This window comes from Podarcis gaigeae, assembly GCF_964106915.1.
Source record: "Podarcis gaigeae genome assembly, chromosome: 8".
NCBI lineage: Eukaryota > Metazoa > Chordata > Lepidosauria > Squamata > Lacertidae > Podarcis > Podarcis gaigeae.
Window position 1 is genome coordinate 75,106,160 of NC_139684.1, and position 20,046 is coordinate 75,126,205.

At 44.9% G+C, this 20,046-nt stretch overlaps 2 protein-coding genes and 1 pseudogene across 9 annotated transcripts in view; 1 reads left to right on the plus strand and 2 right to left on the minus strand.

The window, feature by feature from the left end:
- LOC310851563 (interferon-inducible GTPase 5 pseudogene) overlaps positions 1–16,427 on the minus strand; it is a 35,335-nt pseudogene extending 18,908 nt beyond the window's left edge. The window contains exons 1-3 of one of the 4 annotated variants that reach the window (XR_014568741.1): positions 15,679–16,427; positions 15,350–15,490; positions 9,529–11,794 (exon numbers count right to left, since the gene is read on the minus strand). The product of XR_014568741.1 is annotated as an interferon-inducible GTPase 5 pseudogene (transcript). Of the gene's footprint in view, positions 1–9,219; positions 11,795–15,349; positions 15,575–15,678 lie in introns of those variants that run through there. The other 3 variants (XR_014568742.1, XR_014568744.1, XR_014568743.1) reach the window with 3 other exon arrangements.
- The window catches only part of LOC310851521 (interferon-inducible GTPase 5-like), a 69,490-nt gene that overhangs the window by 43,133 nt on the left and 6,311 nt on the right, over positions 1–20,046 (minus strand). Inside the window, exons 1-2 of one of the 4 annotated variants that reach the window (XM_083754024.1) lie at positions 7,571–7,602; positions 7,293–7,433 (exon numbers count right to left, since the gene is read on the minus strand). The exons of 1 other annotated variant lie outside the window; for it this stretch is intronic. In XM_083754024.1, the coding sequence (XP_083610150.1) occupies positions 7,293–7,433; positions 7,571–7,587 (158 nt within the window). In that variant the 5' untranslated portion in view covers positions 7,588–7,602. Of the gene's footprint in view, positions 1–3,692; positions 5,093–7,292; positions 7,450–7,570; positions 7,603–20,046 lie in introns of those variants that run through there. 2 more of the 4 variants (XM_083754033.1, XM_083754025.1) reach the window with 2 other exon arrangements.
- The window catches only part of LOC310851390 (uncharacterized protein), a gene marked incomplete at its 5' end in the record, with an annotated part of 45,419 nt that continues 41,853 nt past the window's right edge, over positions 16,481–20,046 (plus strand). The window contains one exon of the mRNA XM_083753732.1: positions 16,481–17,002. Coding sequence (XP_083609858.1) covers positions 16,986–17,002 — 17 coding nt within the window. The remainder of the gene's footprint in view (positions 17,003–20,046) is intronic.

Below are 20,046 nucleotides of genomic sequence, written 5' to 3' on the forward strand. Positions count from 1 at the left end.
AGCCCCCCTCTTTTCTAACGTCCGTTGCTCCTGATGTAACCCCAGCTGTAAGGAGGCTCTGACTAACTCGTCCAGCGACTGCATGGGTTGCATCTTCGCTATCTCATCCAGGCTCGATGGGTTCAATCCTGCTCCATACATGGGTGCCAGCGGCGTGTTCTGTCCCCAGCCAACCCTTTGCAATAAGGCATTGAAAGCAGTCCAATAAGAGGCCACAGAACTCTCCCCCCCTCCAGTCGCAGATGTAGCAGTTGTTGCTCATCCGCTGTATGCTCCATGAACATTGCATCCATCTGTCCCCAGAATTCCCGCAGATTTCCCAGCGTGCTGTGCTGGCCCTCCATTAAAGTGATGGCCCAGTCCTTCGCTGGTCCTTCCAGCCAGCTTATCAGATAAGATATCCACTGTTTGTCCGAGCTAAATTTGGCTGATCTCACATCCAAAATGTAACTGGATTCCATTTTAAAGGCAGCATAACCTTCTCTGTCCCCACTGAATTTTTCAGGATGAACCCCAGGCCCCTTGCCGGCCCTGAGGTCCCTTTCAGCCTGTGTGTTCCTCCTTTGTTCATCTAGAGCAGTGTTTCCCAACCTTGTGCCTCCAGATGTTTTTGGCCTACAACTCCCATCATCCCTAGCTAGCAAGACCAGTGGTCAGGGATGATGGGAGTTGTAGGCCAAAAACATCTGGAGGCACAAGGTTGGGAAACACTGATCTAGAGCTCCTGCTAGCGTATCGAGCTGTGATTTGAGTTGCCATGTGTAGCTTCTCAATTCTATTATGGGTCTGTGGGCTCTCCTGCTCCTCCCTCTGCTCCCCCAGCTGCATTCCCCACTTGCCTTTCCATCACGTTCTCTGTTGGCCTTCGGCATGAGAGAAAAAGTGAGTCCGGGCAATCTGTTATGGCTTGGTCTCTCCCACAAACGTGAGACGAATCTGCCTGTTAATTATTTCAGATTTATTGCTAAAGCAACAAACTAAGACGGAGCTTCTCTACTCACCGCCCTCCCCAGAAGATGGAATTGCCCGGACTCAGCTCCTGCCCCTTCCCCAACACGGAAGCCCCCACCTTCTCTTCCCGTATCTTTCGTGCATCTCTGCTACTTTTAAAATCCTAAGAGATTTGGTAGAGCGTATTTCCTTCATTCCCACATCTTGCCCACTATCGTAGTTCTCACACATCTATCTGTCCCTTTGGTCAGAGCTCAGATTACAGCTGCTCTCCCCCTCCTCTCTGCTATCTGCTGTTAACTGTCCTCTCCCTCTGCCTGCTTCTTCTCCTCCTGTCAGCATCCAGCAATTGAGCTGGATCTGATGCACAGCGCAAGTGAAACATGTTCTTAAATAAACTGAAATTTGGCTAACAACACTTGGCTCTAGAGCCCCTGCTGCCATATTTGTCCCAAGTCTCTTTCTCAGTTGCCATAATTCTCCTCATGAAGTTCCATTCTCAGTGCCAACATGGAACTTAAGTCCCTTGCAGTTTGCTCTCAGCTGTTCAGAAAGCCAAAGCAGTGTTGTAAATCAGATGGTGTTGGGCAGAGTCTGAGAAGCTTGTGCTCAGACTGATCGATCGCAGGGCCATGCAAACCTCAGGCTACCTGGGGAGACGCTTTGCCACTTGTTGAGGGCTTCCAAGTGGCAGATTGAAGTGCTTGCTTAGTAATGTAGATGTTGCTTGCTGTTTAGAATAAAATATTAAATCTTCTCACTCACTTGTGTTCTGTATTGCCTCAATATCTCAGTTTAAAAGAACCACCTAGCATTTGGCAAGACAACCATTCATAACATTGCCAACAGAGTACTAAAGAGCTGAGGATAAAACATGCCAAGGGAGGATTATATTTTTAAGAGAGACCTTTATTCCAGGTAGGGTACCCCTCCATTTCTTAGATTCCTATGTTGCTCTGCTTTAATGAACAAGGAAACAAACAAACAACCAACAGAACTCTGCCTCTCACTTTAGGTTTATCTGTGGCCTGTAAGTCTTAGCACCAGAAAGGCCAGGGTGAAGCTGCAAAGCTCTTTTTAAAAATGTATAAGCAAAAAATTCACAAAACTCAGACACCTCTTAATTATTTTAAGATCAGAAATAACCTCCCACCCATGAAAATATCAAATAAGTATGGAGGAAGGTAAACCCACTTAACTTCCTCCACAAAAAGCCCCTGGATTTAGGTAGGCTCAATCCAATTTGTAGGGTCTCCTATGCCTGCAAATTTCACCAATTTTGGCCAAAAGGGATTATTTAATTCCTCATTATAATGAATGGGGACACAGAGCTTTATTTGGTTAGAGTTGTCTGGAACCCAAAACACAGATATAAGCAGAGAAAGTACAAAGTAATTAATGCACAGATACTTGGTCACACCTAGTGAGTTTGAATGTGTTTTGCTATTTGTCAATAAAAACTATATTACTTTGTCTGTTTATTTGTGTTGGCAGCCAGTGGGGGAACATTTCAACCTCCAAGGCTTTAAGGCTGTAAGGCTTTACAGAAAAGTTGCATTCTGAGGAGGGCTAAACTCATTCCACAAATAAGAGCTGGTGTTGCTGACTCCCAGCTTGATGCATAGCCAATGCATAGCCATCTCTTAGTGTAGCTGCTAGTAGCTGTCAGTGGACCCACCTCCAACAGCTGGAAAAACTTGGATTTTTATCTCAGCAGCTGCTAAAATCACGTACGGACTATAACAATCTCAAAAACAACTGGCTAGTGCTTGGAATGAACAAGTTCAATGTGCACTGAATTACTTTGAAAAACATCTGAACTACATGTGAAAGTAGTTTCCATAATTGCTGGGGAAACTGAACATAATTAAGTTGATGTTGGGGTAAAATGAAGAATGAATTCTGGCTCATCTTCAAGTTCATTGCCACTTTCTAAATGCTTTAGAGTATTTACACAAACAAAATTTGGTGTTTTTTTTCAAAAACCAAGAAACAAAAAAATAAAAAAGCACATATCCCTCAAAAACAAAGCAAAGAAAGAATGTAGAGTATTTCTTAAAAAAAAATTGCCAAGGGTAATTTGGATTAACTTGAAGTGAACTGAACATAAAGAGAACTGGTTTGTTTCATAAAGGGATGAACATGAATGGGAATTAGTTCTTTTACGGACATGTTGAACTTGAACTAGTTCGAAGCTCTGATATGGACAGAGACCTGATTTCAAGTCTTGTTTGTTCTGATGATGTCGTCTCTGGTTTCTTTGTTTTCTCAAAAACCAAGAAAAAAAAGGAAAATAAAAAGCACATATCCTGCAAAAACAAAACAAAAACAAAGAAAGAATAAGAAGCACCTATCTGGAGTTATTTGTGGCAGGAGGACACCCAAAACTCCCTCTCCTCCAACTATGTTGAAGATGAACCAGTCTTTCTCTGTTTCATAGCATCCTAAAATACAAAGAAATTTGTGGGTATGTGTATGCTTATTTCCAGAGAAAAAAACCCTCCCCAAAGGCTCAGGCTTCCCCTACCCACCCACCCAACTGGTGAAGAAAAGATTAATCATTACAACAAGGAGGCTGAGAGAAAACAGGCTTGTGGTTCAGGTTAGGACACCTAAATTTGGACCGTTGCCTACAGCTTTCCCATGCCTTGATTAAATGATTTTTTAAAACAAAAATTAGAACAGTTGGGGAAATAATTGCAGTAGGGAGGATTTAGGGGGAAAAAACATTTCTTATAATCTTAATATTTATTATTTTATTGAGATTAAGTAAATAATCTGAAGAGTAATAAAGGGAGCAATTGGTTGATGCCTTGGTAGAAAGATGTGAATATGCATGTTGTACCTGGATGTCTTTTCCCAGGTAGATGTATTGGCTGTTTACTTGGGTTTCTTAGGCTCAGCAGCCTTTGCCAGAACTTTCTCTGCATCTTTCACAGCGTTTTCCAGGAAATCCTTCAGCAAGTAGAATGTGGTAGCAAAAGAACTGCCCCCACCATAGAGAGACCCCAACACAGGTATGAAATCCAGAAGCAGCTCTAACACTGTGATTGCTCCCCACATTGCTGACCTCTTCAAGATATCCATGACAAATTCTGTTGTGATCATACCGGCGCTTGGGGTATGTTCAATACCAGATTTCAACTCCTCAACAGGTTTCCCAACACGATTTGCTAGTATATTGAGGGAATCTTCATCCAAGCCAAAAACTTTGCAGATCTCCCTCATTGTCACAGCCACAATGCCAATGTCAAAACCAAATGAGAGGAATGGGAGAGGAATCAACCCAACAGTACAACTCACAATGGCTTTTTTCCATATCAGGCTCTCCATAGCAGCCTTTTTCTTTTTAATGCTATCTTTTGTTAAAATTGGAAGACACATAATTAAAACATCTCTCTTGATTTCATCCTGTTCCTTTTCAAAGGTCTCTTGAAGCCGGGGGAAATCATACTTGCTCAAATCCCACCTTGATATCAGAAAGACCCTTGGAGAAGACTCACCTAATGCCTTCAAGTTATCATAGCTATCTTTCTGTATAATGCCAAGTGTCTTCTTCTCAGCTTGCATCATCTCATAGGTGTCCTCCACATTGATGCGTTTTGACCGCCTGTAGTTTTCTATATCGTTATCCACTTTGCTGCGCACATAGTAGAATTTCTTCTTATTTTTACGGATTTCAAGAGCCAATTTGGTGTCATCCTCAGTGAAGCGCCCTGAGGCGATGATGATGAAAAAATCATACTTGCTGAAATTGACCTTCTCTAGGTATTCCTTTGCACTAAAATTATTTGTTCCAATTCCTGGTAGATCCCAAATTTTGACTTTGGGGAATGTGGGGCATGTATATTCTTGTGGCACCGTTGTTGTTTCTGTCACCCCCGTCAGAGCTGCACCCTTTTCATCATCTTCCATTCCTCGCAGGGCATTGACAAAAGATGATTTCCCGGCACCAGATCTTCCTGTGATGGCAATTTCCAAAGTCATGTTATTTAATAAATTTGACTGCTGTTGAGCTTCAGCTGAAACAGCTTCAAATGTTTTTTTCTCCAAGGCAGCCTTCACTTCAGCAAGGTCTTTTGTTAATTTTTCTATTATCACGGCAGGATCCATGACAGGGATTCCTTGTGGCTCAGTTTATCTGTGAAAGAGAAGAAAACTATAATAGTTAAATGATAGCCTTCAACACACTTTTATGGACATATTTACAATCCATGGTTTATGGGGGGAAAATCAATTTACATAGGACATATCTCTAAGACCAGTGGGTTGTTTGAGCAGCAGTTGGTAGTATTTCAATAAAGTGAAGAATTGTGCCTGTTGTCAATCTCTCAGAAATCTATATGTGCATGCACTCACACATAACCCTTAAAACATGTTTATGTGAGATGTGGATCTTTTTTGAACTCAAATTGTTCATTCCTCTAGAGCAGGCATGGCCAAACGTGGCCCTCCAGCTGTTTTGGAACTACAGCTCTCATCATCAATGACCACTAGTCCTGTTAGCCTGGGGTGATGGGAGTTGTAGTCCCAAAACAGCTGGAGGGCCGGGTTTGGCCATGCCTGCTCTAGAGATTTGACTAAAGGAAGCATTTACACACACACTAAGGATTCCTCTCTTTTTTTGCTAAAACTTTGGGTAAAACACTTAATAAATAAATAAGTCAATGCACTGTGCATATCCCTAGTATATTCTGCCCAAGCCTTGTTCTGCCACTTTCACAAAAGTCACCATAAAATGAAGAATATTTTTAGAAATGTCACCAAGGGAGAGATAAAAAAAGGAGTCAATGGGTAGGAATAAGAGATGCAGAAAGATCCCAGAAATATTCTTAAAGTACAGTACTGGGGAAAATATCCACATTGGATTCTTGTCAACTAACCTTTACACAGTGATGACTCAATGAAATTAATAACCATGCCTAAAGTCCATTAATTTTAATAGGTCTACTCTGAGTAAATGTTAATTGAAGACAACCCATTATCAGCAACATTATCTTGTCCTGAAAGCCATATAAATATAATGCATAAATGAATGAAATACCGCTAAAGGAAAAAAGAGCATAACATCCTTTTTAGAATTAAAGACATTCTGAGGACCTAACTGCACGATACATTAAGTGTGGGGTGTTATCAGTGGGGTTTTGTTCGTTTGTTTGAATTGATATGGGGAGGCGATTTTGCAGCAGGACTAAGGTGCATGGAGAAGGGAAGTTTCATATTTCGTACCATCATGGAAGGACACAGAAAGCCCCGAGGGGGCGACTCGGGAAAGTCGTAGAATCATAGCACTGTAGAGTTGGAAGGGACCCTGAGGGTCATGCAGTCCAACCCCCTGCAATGCAGGAATATGTGGCTGATCCATGCAGGGACCTGCAGCCTTGGCGTTATCAGCACCACGGTCTAACCCACTGAGCTATCCAGGCTCATCAGGCAGCACCAACCCAGAACCGAGAGAAGCTCCAGCATCTTCTGCCCTGCCCTGCCTCAAACCCTTGCCATGCAGTTTTTCTAATCAGAAGTGGTCACGGATAGCATTTTTACACACCAGCAAGTGCGGGGACGCAGCCATGTTCCTGCTGCTTTCTTGTTGGGAATGGGGGGGGGGGGTCTGCAGAGGGATATATTGAATTAACACGCAAAAGGGTGGCATTGGTTTCAGGGCAGTTACTTAAATCTCTTATGCTTTGCTTCTGCACTAAGGGGCAGCCCAGATGGTCTCTGCCTCTTCAGCATTCAGGGCATGGAGAATAGAAGTTGCTGTATTCCTCTGTTCTGCACCCCATTCCCCGCTCTAACAAAGAGGGTGGGGTAGGGTTGCCAGACGTTCCTAGTACAATATGCATGTGTGCTTGGGCCCAGGGTCTTTTGCCTCACCATCCTCACTACTGACTCCCTGTTGCTACTCAGCTTCAAAGAAAAAAACAAACAAAACAAGTGTCCCTGGGTTCATTGGGGAAAAAAACCTGGTGACCATAGGGTGAACTGCATTGCAATGCTAATAAACGTCTTTTATTAAACTTGTTGGGGGGCGGGGACTAGTAGCACGAGCTCTGCTTGCTCCCTGGTGATGGCATGTTATTTATTCCCTTTGCTGCGGGAAGAAGGGCAGCTTTCTCCAACATCATTGTTAATAATATTATTGTTGTTTATAATATGATATGATATCACAGTAGCTATAATGTAATGGTTAATATAATAATAAAAATGTAAAAAATAACAATAAAGAGGTAAAAGGTAGACGACGACAACAATTGTATCTGTCACCCACCAAACAAGGAGCTTAGAGTCTCCTTTAACGCAAAGAAGCTCCAAAAGAAAAGGAAAGTTCAGCTCCTTACCTGCTGCCGAACCGATTTTTTGTAGCCAAGCTCAGTCCTCTTCTTGGAGGTTTTGCTTTGAGGTTTCTCGTGCTTTTCTCCGTCCTGCTATCTCCCTCTCTCTCCCTTTTATACCCTCTCTCCCTCCTGACCTTCACACTACTAAAAGCAAAAAAGAAAGCGAAGCTAGCCAGTGAGGATGAAATAAGATCGCAACAAATAGCCGAAGCCGCATTCGTGGCCAAGCAGCCCCTTTGCCAGCGGGGATGCTGCCTTTTTGGGAAGTCCCAAAGGATCACCTGTGGAAGCATCCCATGGAAGTAATCTTTTATCTGTGCTGTTATTGCCTCTGGGCCAGTCTCAGCAGCACCTGAGTTGTCGGCACTTCCTACTACTGCAGTGTGGAATATTTGCAAAGTACCGTAGAAATTTCAATTTTTTAAAAAAACCTTCCAATTAATCAGGTCCATTCATTTCAGCTGGTGTGCTCTGAGCATGAGTATATTGGATAAAATCCTTAGGCTGGGATGTAAATGGCAGGCTGGGGGAGCAGAGCAGTGCTATGAGGAGAATTCAGCTGATCAGGGCATGTGACGTCCCTGGTTGCACAACCAGAAGTGCATCTGCAGTACATCAGATGTGCACTTGGCACAGACTTATTAATATAAGAATGCAATGACAACAAGGTTCTGCCTCATGTCTGAAGTGTGTCAAGTTCTTTCTTCCAACCCGCTCTTTGCATAGACCTCTCCTGTTATTTGCATTAAAAAGATGGGGGGGGGGGGTTGGCAGTGAAAGGATTGTATTAGCATGTGCAGAGATACTTTGTTCTGCTTAGGGAGCCCTTTCAGCACCAACTTGTCTACTGAGGGCCTCCTGCACATCATTGATCACGCGACCCATTTACATTGCAGAAAATTCTGAGAATGGAAAAGCATCACAAGGGATGTTATATTGGTTCACGTGCTCAGACCTGTCAGGTTTCACTGTCAAGGTCCATGATGTGGGAATGTGCATAAACTCACAGATAGGCTGTGCCTTGTTGTACCTGAAGATCAGCAGTGATAACAGTGTATCACCAGTTTTGATCTTGGAATGACATACAGTGGTACCTCAGATTACATATTCTTCAGGTTACAGACTCCGCTAACCCAGAAATAGTGCTTCAGGTTAAGAACTTTGCTTCAGAATGAGAACAGAAATCGCGCGGCAGCAGCAGGAGGCCCCATTAGCTTAATTGGTGCTTCAGGTTAAGAACAGCTTCAGGTTAAGAACGGACCTCCAGAATGAATTGAGTACTTAACCCAAGGTACCACTGTACATCCTTCTGAAGGGAGATCCCAAACAGAGACTGAAAACCCCTATGCAGTTTAAAATTGCCAAGGTACTTTGAGCTTATCTCTGACAAAAGCCTAATAAAGAGGTACAGGCACATATTTCTAACTAAATGCTCTGCTGCTGATTATTTGCAACTTCTTATCCTGCATAACCTTGAAAGGGAAAGTAGCTTTGGGTTTTTAATATCTTGGAGCAGAAATTAGATCCTGTTTACAAGTTCCCCTCCCCCCCTCCCCTGCCCAACACACAGCTCTGCTCAAACAGGTGATTTCTGAGAAAACGAAAGTTAATGGGGTCACTGTAGGTCCTCCTCCTTCTTGCAAATCCTTTCTTGGACTGTGCTGGGTCCTGACTGGGTGTCTGAACTCTTACCGCAGTACAGTGTGTCAAAAGATTTCAGATTAAAATAGCCTCTGCTGGCACTCAGAGCGTGGGGCAAGAAATTCCCGCTGCAGACACTTCTCAGTTGGCTTTGCAGATGCAGCTGCTACCTGCCTGCCCGATTGCAAGTAGACGGAGTCGGAGTGCATGTGTGGAAAGAGCTCCAGCTCCCAAAGCTGTGAAAGCAGCATTGATTATAACACAAACGTCCTGGCAGTGGCAAGGAAAATATTTTAACCAATTAGTTTATTTCATGAAAGCTTATACACTGCTTGATTCTAATAAAACCTCAACACGGTTTGCAAAAAGATAAAACAATAAAATCACGGGGGGAAATTACAGCCGTGCTTTAAGATATGCAAGAGTTAAAATACTAAAACAGATTAAAATTACCTCAACTTTCTATTTAAAAAATGCATTGGGGAGGCTCCTGTCTAGCTGAATGCCCTCCTTCAGTTTAAGTGTGTATGAGGGAAAGAACATTGTGAAATAGATGTTGCATGATATAGAGCTAACTCCTGTTCCTAAAGAAAAAAGCAAATGCAGCATATATATATATATAGAGAGAGAGAGAGAGAGAGAGAAGAAAGGTGAATGCTGCAGCCTGCATAAATTACAGCTTGATACCATCCTTGCAAGCAGGTTCACATAGGGCACTAGTGGGTTGGTTTTTTTTAGTCTGCCATCAGATACAGAAAAATTCATTTGAAAGAATTAGAAATATAGTAAAAAGTCCATTTGTCCCAAAGTCTCCTTTTGGTATTGGTCTTAATTCTTATACATTGGGTAAAGGTTAAGTTAAGGGACCCCTGAGCATTAAGTCCAGTAGCAGACGACTCTGGGGTTTCGCTGCTCATCTCGCATTACTGGCTGAGGGAGCCGACATTTGTCCACAGGCAGTTTTTCAGGGTCATGCGGCCAGCATGACTAAGCCGCTTCTGGCGGCCCAGAGCAGCGCACAGAAACGCCATTTACCTTCTCGCCAGAGCGGTACCTATTTATCTACTTGCACTTTGACGTGCTTTCGAACTGCTAGGTGGGCAGGAGCAGGGACCGAACAATGGGAGCTCACCCTGTTGCAGGGATTCGAACTGCCGACCTTGTGATTGTCAAGCCCTAGGCTCTGTGGTTTAGACCACAGCACCACCCGTGTCCCATCACATACATTGGGTAGAGATACTAATTAAAGAAAGTAACGGTAGGGTTATTATGCTTGCATTCAGATTATTTCACTTAGGTTTTTTTATGAGAAGCTTAATGTTTATGGAATTTTTAAAATTAACAACCTGATCATCTGATTATTATTTTTAATGTCTTTTGGTGGTGGTGGTTGTCTTTTTAAAAAACCCACATTGCCTCTTCATGATTAGCAAATCCAGAATAACTCATGCCAATTTGCTCTATTGTCATTTATGATACAGATGGGGAGAATTGATCTTTTCTTAGTGCAGACTTTGAATCATCTGGGTTCGATTTTAAAGCTTGGGACACAAGCCTTTTTACTTTCCCAGACTTTGTGCTCGCCATGTCTTCTGGGAGCTTGTTTTATAAAACACACAAATGGAAGCATGTATATTTCACCAGATTCTATATATCAAGCACGTAGTCAACATAGCGCATCTGCTTGCTGCTAAATGGACTTTTTCGCCTCTGCCTCAAGAGCTTTGGACAGAACCTTCTGGGTGTCATCAGCAGCACCCGATATGCATTTCTGCATCATGAAGTAGGTGCGAGGAAGCGAAATCCCTCCGGACAGAAGGCAGCCAAAGATGGGGAAATGCTCCCAGTGGTGATATTCGTAAGCCATCACTGAGAGTCCCACCAAGTCTGGCAGCACCCATAAAATGGCAGAGAACATTCCCAGGGACTGCATTGCTGCTTTAAGGGCTGTGCTTGTCTTTCCAACACGCTGGGCCAGAGCTGCAAGAGATCGATCATCCAGGCCAAAGTCTAGGAAGCACCAGGAGTGGAACTTACTAAACAGAAATATGGGGAGAAGGAAGGGAACTGGGCTTCCAAGAGCGACCAGCAAACAAAGCCTTTTGGTCCAAATCTTCTCCTTCACAGTGATTTTCTTTTTCTCTAAGATAGGCAGGCAGATGCTAGGGAAGCGGAGCAGAAAGGCTTGCCTCTTCAGCCGCAGGAGATCGTTCTTCAGCGTTTCCTGCAGGAGGGGGAAATCAAAGCAGTCGGCTTCCCAGTTGGAGACGATGAAGACTTGTGGGTCCCTCACTCCTTCTCTTACCAAGCACTCTTTGCAGTCCTCCTGGATGTGCAAGAGGACCTTCTTCTCACTGTAGTCAGATGGCCGTTGCCTCTTGGCGGCCGACAGGTCCAGGTCTGCTTTGGTGCGCACAAAGTAGAAGCTCTTGCCCATATCTTGGATCTCACGGACCAGGTCAGAATGGGTGGAGCGGAAGCGCTGGGAGCCGACAATGATGAAGAAATCAAAGTGATTCAAATCAACCTTCTTCTCAAATTTGTCCTCTCCAAAAGTTGCCATTCCCCTTCCGGGGTGGTCCCAAAGGATCACTTGCGGAAGTGTCGGGTGTGGGTAATCCTTGACTTGGACTGTCGTCATCTGTATACCAGTCGCAGCGGCACGCGGGTCATTGGCACAAAGACCCAGCATGGCATTGATGAAGGAGGACTTCCCGGAGCCGGGCTCTCCTACTACGGCAATGTGGAGCGGAGTGCTGTTGAAAAAGGGCAGTGGTTTTGCCAGTACATGCGACACAGTGCCTGCCAATTGGCCCTGAGAAATGGCTACCTCGAAGTCTTCCACCATTGTGGATCTTGGTGCGCTGCAGAGAAAGGAAGCAGGAAAATGTTAAGTGACCGGCCTAATTAGAAGCATTCATTTAAGAGTGGCATGCCCTCTGTAAAATTTCCAGCGTCTGCAATATCATTATCATTTGCCAAGCAACAAAGCTTTACAGGTAGAAGGTATGAATCATAGAAGGGACATCAGGAGCTGGAGTTGGTGAGACAGCATCTTAAAAAGCAGAGACATCACCTTGCCAACAAAGGTCCGTATAGTTAAAGCTATGGTTTTCCCAGTAGTAATGTATGGAAGTAAGAGCTGGACCATAAAGAAAGCTGATTGCCGAAGAATTGATGCTTTTGAATTATGGTGCTGGAGGAAACTCTTGAGAGTCCCATGAACTGCAAGAAGATCAAACCTCTCCATTCTTAAGGAAATCAGCCCTGAGTGCTCACTGGAAGGACAGATTGTGAAGCTGAGGCTCCAATACTTTGGCTACCTCATGAGAAGAGAAGACTCCCTGGAAAAGACCCTGATGCTAGGAAAGATGGAGGGCACAAGGAGAAGGGGACGAGAGAGGACGAGATGGTTGGACAGTGTTCTCGAAGCTACAAACATGAGTCTGACCAAACTGCGGGAGACAGTAGAAGACAGGAGTGCCTGGCATACTCTGGTCCATGGGGTCACGAAGAGTCGGAAAGGACCAAGCGACTCAACAACAAAATACCCGTTGTAAATTACGTTAACTCTTTACTCAAAGAAAACCAAACAGTGCAGGCTGAGTGAACACAGCAACTCTTCCCAGTATCTCTTGCCCCAATGCAGCTGTTGCAAGGACTGTAGGTCCCCACATCCCCTGCTCTCTAAGGCTCCTTCTTCCCCAGCAACCTGAATTTCTTTTGTCTTGTCTCTCATTGCTCTGCCCTCTTCATTCCTCTTCATGTTCTGGCAGACCAGGGGGGAGATTCCCTGTCTCTACTCTGCCTCTTGAACCCCCTCCACTTCTGCCTCTGATTCTGGACTGCTCTCTGCCACAGACTCTTCCTGCTCACTAAACCCTGTTGCCTCTTCAGCTTCTAACATCTCCTCCTCCTCCCAGTCTGTTCTCTCTTCTCCCTCTGACCACTCATCTCCATCCCACCCCCAATCCCTAGGCTCTGAGACTTCTTCCCCTGGGGGCTCCCTTGGGGGTTCCTCAACTGCTGCCTCCCCCCACTCCTCTACATTTAGCCAGCTCAGCACACAGGAGCAGAGCCCAAGAGCCCTGAATTTAGAGAGGGACATGAGGAAGGGGACTCTCAGCATTTTAAGAAACTGCACTTCCTGGTTTTTTTTTTAGGTTGGGGAGGGAGGCTGTGCCCATTACATTGATGATTAAACCTTACATGTTTTTAGAAAGATGCAACGAAGAGTTATCAGTCTGAAGGTGCAGAAGAGGGGGGTCTGGTCAAAAAGAAGGGGTTGGGGCAGTTTTATTTAAGTATGTTTTAAAAGTGCATCTTACCTTTAGACACTGTATGTAAATTCTGCCCCTGCTTGTCATTTAAGTCAGAGGTTTTCAACCTTTTTGTGTTCACAGCTCCTTTGATCAAGTACCTTCTTTCTGTAGCATCCCTGTGGGGCTCAGGAGCCTTGCCTGCAGAGCTGGCAGCTTCTCACCCTTTTTCAAACAACACCCCTCCTTGTTAAGTCTTCCCTCAGCCTCCTCTCTCCTTTCCTTGGGAGTCCTCTGGGCAGCTGCTGCTGCCACCCCTGGTCTCTGAGTTGCTCTTCCTGCCCTCAATAGAGGTGCCTCCTCATACTGCCCCACAGGGGCCTGGGACTTGTATGTCCATTCTCAGCAGCAGGGGCTGGTGGTCTGGGTGGCTGGGCTCCTTTGCCCACTTGCCTGCTTACTCTGAGGCCCCTTTCAGCTCCTGGAAACCAGCACCCCCTGGCCAGCCCCAGAGGCAGCATCCACCTGGGGCACTTGTAGCCAGGGCTGCTGCAACAAACAGCTGTGCAAACCTTTCAGAGGCAGAGACACCAGAGGGCATCGGAGGAGGGAGGGAATGAAAGAGGGACAGAGGCCAGTGTTGCCCACGGCACCCCTGACCACCATTCAAGGCACCCCAGGGTACCATGCCACACTGGTTGAAAACCACTGATTTAAGTAATTAATAACCAGGTACACCTTATGTGTCTAAATTCTCCACCCACTCACCCCTCCCCCAAGCTGTACATTACAGTGGTACCTTGGTTTACAACCATAATCCGTTCCGGAGGTCCAGTTATAAACCAAAACAGATTGTAACCCAAGGCGCACTTTCGCCAATGGCCCCCCCCCCATTGTTTGTAATTTTTTTAAAAAGGGACACGCACTTCCGGGTTTGACGTGGATGTAATCCAAAACGGTGGCAAACCAAGTTACCACTGTATCAGCTTTCCAAGGAAATGGTTTCTCTCCTCAGATTTCCAAAAGAATGGTTTCTCTTCTCCCTGCTCCTTCTCCCCAACCTGTGGAAGGACCAGACACAAATTCCTTGCCTCTCGACCCCTCAGCAAACCTTTATTTCTCCCCTCTCTCTCTCCCCTCCGAAGAAGTCACCTGGAGGGCTGCTGAGATTTTGTGTTGGTGTTGCTGAGAGAGGAATGGGTTGGGGGGGCAAGGGAGGGGGGTTGTGACCTCTCTCTCTCTCTCTCTCTCTCTCTCTCTCTCTCTCTGTGTGTGTGTGTGTGTGTGTGTGTGTGTGTGAGAGAGAGAGAGAGAGAGAGAGAGAGAGAGAGAGAGAGAGAGCTCTGAGACCAGAAAGTTATCCTTGTGGAACAAATCAGTATGATGTGGTTTGTATGTCTGTGTATTGTTTTACAACTGAATTACATTTAAAAAAACTGTCAAGTCAAATCAAAATGTCATTTTCTTTCCTGAAACATTTTATCAAGAAATAATAAATTTAATACTGGATTTTCTGTGAAAGAGTTCATTACAAGGGGAAGTGCGTGAAAAATTGAATAGGTGGGGGGGGGGGGGTTGGAGGAGAGAGAAAGAAGAGCTACTTTTTCCGTGGCTTCCCAAAAATGCTCTCTTTCTGCCAGCCAGACCAGTTGCTTTTCAATTTGCTCTTGACCTTTCAACCTTAGGAAAATATGGCTCAAGTTTTAATGGGAGGCACATGGTGTTATTTTACTATTTACCCACTCCTAATTATGTTTTCTCAGCCTTTTTTATCTTCTGTAATATGTAGGGTCAGTGTCCTCGCTCTCAGCCTGTAATTCCCTTTTTACGACTTTGAGAATTGTTTTCTGCTATAAATCAGGGGGCCCCCTTGTCTAGGAGGAAAAACATCTTGCCAAGGTTTTTTAGTCTTCTGCCTGGCATGAAACATTTGAAAATCTTTAAGCTCTTTTTAATATACAGGCCCTGATCGAAATATATAAGCTCTGATAAAAATGCAGGCTTATGATTAGATGCCTCAATATGAGTAAAAATAAACGATTCTGCCCCCCCCCCCGCCTAGCTATGAGCTCAGAGTCTCCTTTAACAAAAACACGCTCAGAAAAAGAAAAGAAAAAAAAAAGACACGGAAATCATCAGAGTCCCAGGAGAAATGCTCACCTCCTTACCTGCTGCCAGACCGGATTTTTTGCAGTAAAGCTCAGTTCCCTCTTCGGAGGCTTTGCTTGCTGGTCTCTTAGCCTTTTCTCCGTCCAACTCTCTTTCTCTCGCTTTTATTCCCTCTCCCGCCCGATCGCCACACTAAAAAAAGCAAAGAAGAAAGCGAAAGTACGAGCGAGGACGAGATTGCAACGCCTAGCCAGAGTCTTATTCCCCGCTAGAGGGAGCTCCAAGCAGCCTGATTGACAGCGGGGATGCTGCCTTTAAAAGGGAAGGTCCCAAAGGCTCACTCGTGAAACTTGAAGCAACCGAGATGGTTAATGCTTTACCTCTGCCGTAGTTGCCTCTGTGCCCGTCTCAGCAGCTCCCGCGTTTTCTGCACTTAAGCCCCACATGGCACTGATTTCAGGGGGTGGATCTAGATGACCCTTGGGATCCCTTCCAGATCTGCAATTCTATGATTCTGTAACTTCCCAGAGTCCAACTCTTCTCCTACTGCAGTGTAGATTGGAGTCTTTGCAAAGGACGGTAGAAATTTCAGGAGCGGCGCGAAATGTTTTGGCACCAGCAAAGAAGCAGGACGGGTCCTATCGCTTGTTTCAGCTGCTTTGAGGTTTATTGCAATTAAGCAGGACATAAACGCTGAGAAATAAACAGTGTTGTTCCATAATGCTTCATTCATAGCGTGGATGCCTGCAGCTCATGATCTCGTTGATGTAACAATGGCAACATATGTACCATGATGTATTTATTGCTTTAAAAACCCATTACAGCCAAGGTGGTATCTAAAATCGATGGTAACAAAGCTTTATGTACTCTCTGGCCCCTATTAACCAGTGCAAATGAGGACAATCATGCAGGCAGGATAAAATCTGCCACTCACTCCTGATATTTGGGTAGATCTTCTGTAATTCAGAGCAGGGCTTTGAGTGTGGCTTCCCCTGTTCTGTGGAATAGCATTCCTGCAGAGATACAACAGGAGCCCACTACCCGCAATTTCTGGAAACAACTGAAGATGTTTTCATTCTGACAATTTTTCCCAGGTGGATGAACAGGTTGCTGCCATGAGTGTCTATTTAGCATTGTTTGGAAACATATTTACTTTTTTCTGTATTGTTTTTAACTGCATTTTGTACACTGCCTTTTGGGGAAGATAATAATAATAATTATAATCATAATAAATAGAAGTCCTGATGAATTTTCATGAGAACTTTTTTAAAAAAAGGAATTAGCCAGCTGATATGGAGATGGGAAGAGCTGAATTTAAATATTGGAAAAATGAGAAACTGAGAGAAACTGAAAATAATACATTTGCCCACTTCCTGCAGATCTCCCCCTACGCTGAAGGAAATACTTGCTGCCATTCCCCCTTCTACACAAATGTTAATGGGGCAGGAGTCCCGGTCCTCTTTTTCATCTCATCTCCCCCACATCTCCTCTAAAATCTGCTCTGGAAAGTTGCTCCCAGCTGCGAAGGTGTTTAAGTCATTCGCTTGGGTGAGGAGAAAACATGATGCAGAGAGTGATGTTGAAGCTGGAAGCTCCTCATATCCTTCAGAAGAAGGATATTGACAAGCTGGAACTTGTACAGAGGAGGGCGACCAATCACAGCTCTGGAAACCAAGCCTTATGAGGAATGGTTGAAGGAGCCGGGTAAGTTTAGCCTGGAAAAGAGGAGATTGAGAGGAGATACGATAGCCATCTTCAAATATCTCACATAGAAGAGGGAATAAGCTTGTTTTCTTCTGCTCCGGAGGGTAGGGTTTCAATTGGCTTCAAATTACAAAATTGCACATGAGGAAAAAATTGTTTTTTGGAAAAGTTCTAAGATTCTGCAGGCTTTAGAGCTTGCATGATGAGCTGGCTTTGCAAACCAGGCAGGCAGGAAGGACACCAAACTCTCCTCAGAGTGTTCCTAGACTGACAGCAAAGCCTGTGTCTTATCTGACACCCTCAGCCTTAGGAGTCCCCGGCATTATCCCTTCAAGGGTTTCTACAGCCTCACGCAGAGAGACTCCTCTTTCCTTCCCCCAGCTTGGCAGCTGGAGCTCTTTGCCACCCCCAGCCTCCGACTCCCTCTCAGTGCAGACCAGGCAGGCAGGTAGAAGCTGCATTTGCAAAGCCAACTGAGAAGCCTCTACATCAGGAATTTCTTGTCCCACGCTCTCAGTGCCAGCAGTGGCAATTTTAATCTGAAATCTTTTGACACACTGTACTGCGGACAGAGTTCAGAAATGGCTGGCGCTAATAAAGTTCCCTATGGCAGAATGCCCCTATCACTATGGGTCTTTCGGACTCTAAGATATGATCAGAAAATAATAAACCAGTGCAATCATGTAGTGCTCAGCAACAGAGCATTTATAATAAATTATATTATCAGCTCTGTTGCTGATTATTTATTTATCCTGCTTAATCTTAGAAAGGGGAAGGGAGCTGCGACTTTTTGTTATCTTGGAGCAGAAATTACATCCTGTTTCCAAGTTTTCCTCTCCCCCACCCTCGACCAGCACACAGTTCTGCTCAAACAGGTGATTTCGGAGAAAACGAAACCTAAATGAGTTCACCCTAGTTCCTCCCCCTTGTAAATTATTTCTTGGACTGTGCTGGGTCATGACAAAGAGCAAAAGGAAGCAGAAATTTCTGCAGCCTGAAAGCAGAGGAGAAAAATGCAAAGGAAGTTTTCCCCAACAGTCAAAAGAACGAATTTGTTTGGAGTCTTTGTATCATGTCATTCCATTTCTCCTGAGTTTTGATGCAGTGTGATCCCCACATGGCTGGCTCCAAAGGGCCAAAAAACTGAAGCATATGGGGTGGTGTGGGGTAAAAACTGGAGCCCTATGCCTAGGATACCACAGTTATGGCTTTCCCCAAAGAATTCTAGGTAGTTAGTTAAAGGTGCTGAGACTTGTTAGGAGGCCCCTATTCCCTTCACAGAAGTATAATTCTCAAAAGTGATTTAGCAGCCTCTTTAATCAGAAGTGCCTGGGCACCATTTTTGCGTACACAGCTGGCCGCGTTGGGTGAAAGAGGGAGAGGAGCTGGGGAGCATGAGAATAACTTGCGCACAGTTATAGGAGCCAGCTCCCAGAGGCCGAGATATTGAAATATTGGAGGGGGGCTGCTCCCCACAAGGTGATGGGCATTGCCATTCAAATAATAATAATAATAATAATATCTTTATTGTCATTGCCCCCTCTCGGGGACAACGAAATAACTTGGCTGCTCCATCCACCCAGGTAGGGCACTCCACTCAAAATCAGAACAACTATAAAAACACTAATTAAAACAATACAGTATAATACAGCAAGGAAGATTAGATGACTTTCAAAGTCCAGGTTTCCCATTCAGGGCCGAGATCGCTCTGGAGAAGAAGCTGTTCTTGAGACGGCTCGTTCTTGTCTTCATCGTCCTGTATCTCCGTCCCGACGGCAGGAGCTCGAAGAGACAGTGACCAGGATGCGATGGATCTTTTACTATGTCCAGTGCCTTCCTCTGGCACCTTGTGGCATAAATCTGCTCTAAGGTGGAAAGTGGGCAGCCAACAATGTTCTCTGCTGCCTTAACAACTCTGCACAACCCCATCCTGTCCTGGGTAGTACAGCTTCCGTACCACACACATAAGCCATAAGTGAGCACGCTCTCAATGGCACAGTGATAGAAGGCAAGCAGCAGTTTCTGCGGAAGATGGTTTTTCCTTGGGATTCTCAAAAAGTACAGTCTCTGCTGCGCCTTCTTCACAAGCCCCTTCTTCACAAGCCCCCTTGTGTTGGCACTCCAGGACAGATCCTCTTGTAATTCAATACCCAAATGGGGTGTGCATGCCACATATTGTGATCTATGAGGTGAGGCAGGGCTTATCTGCTTCTCCCCATATTTTAAGTTGGCACCCCAGTAGACAGTCCTGTTACCTCTGCTGCTTGGCTCCCTCTCCCTCTCCAAGCCCGGCAGGAGTTGTGTTCCTGCTACTTTCTCACAAGGGCAATCGCAAAGCCCATCAACTTTTTTGGGAGGGGGTGCCCCTCAAATATGATATTTGGAGGGGAAACACATGTAGACTCCTAACTCTGTGGTTAAAGTGGTTATCAGAGGCTGTCACAGGGGGAGGGGCCTGCTCTGAAGCATGCTGGGCAAGTGTAAACCCCATGAGACCCCCTAGTGTGCCCCCCCAGCATTTTCTCCCTAGGGGAGGGGGATACGAACAGCTCCTCCTATTCAGCAAGAGGCCACTCCAGAGACATTAGCTCTCTCCCAGTGTTTTGCATTGCTTGCTTTTACGAATGTAATCGAACATCTAACTCTGCCCCCAGCATGGCAACCCCAAATTTCCAGAGCTTGTTTCTGTGTGCTCATTACTGAGGTAGACACCATGTTTCCTTCTATCTCGTCCGGCTGTATACTGGAGCTGCCTTCTTTCACCGCTCCAGTAGAATCATGTTTGAGAGACTCCCTTACATGGCAGCCAACTGGCTGTTTCATATATGTTGGAAGGTGCCCAGGCTGGTTGGTGCAACCCAGTCAGATGGGCAGGGTACGAATAATAAAATTGTTGTCATTGTTGTTGTTGCTCTGAGTCATTTTGGATGGTGTTTGACGTTGTTGTTGATTGAATTTATATACCGCCCTATACTCAAGGCATTTCACAGAATAAAATCAAGATATAAAACCACAAGATACCAAATAAAAATAAAAAAACAGAA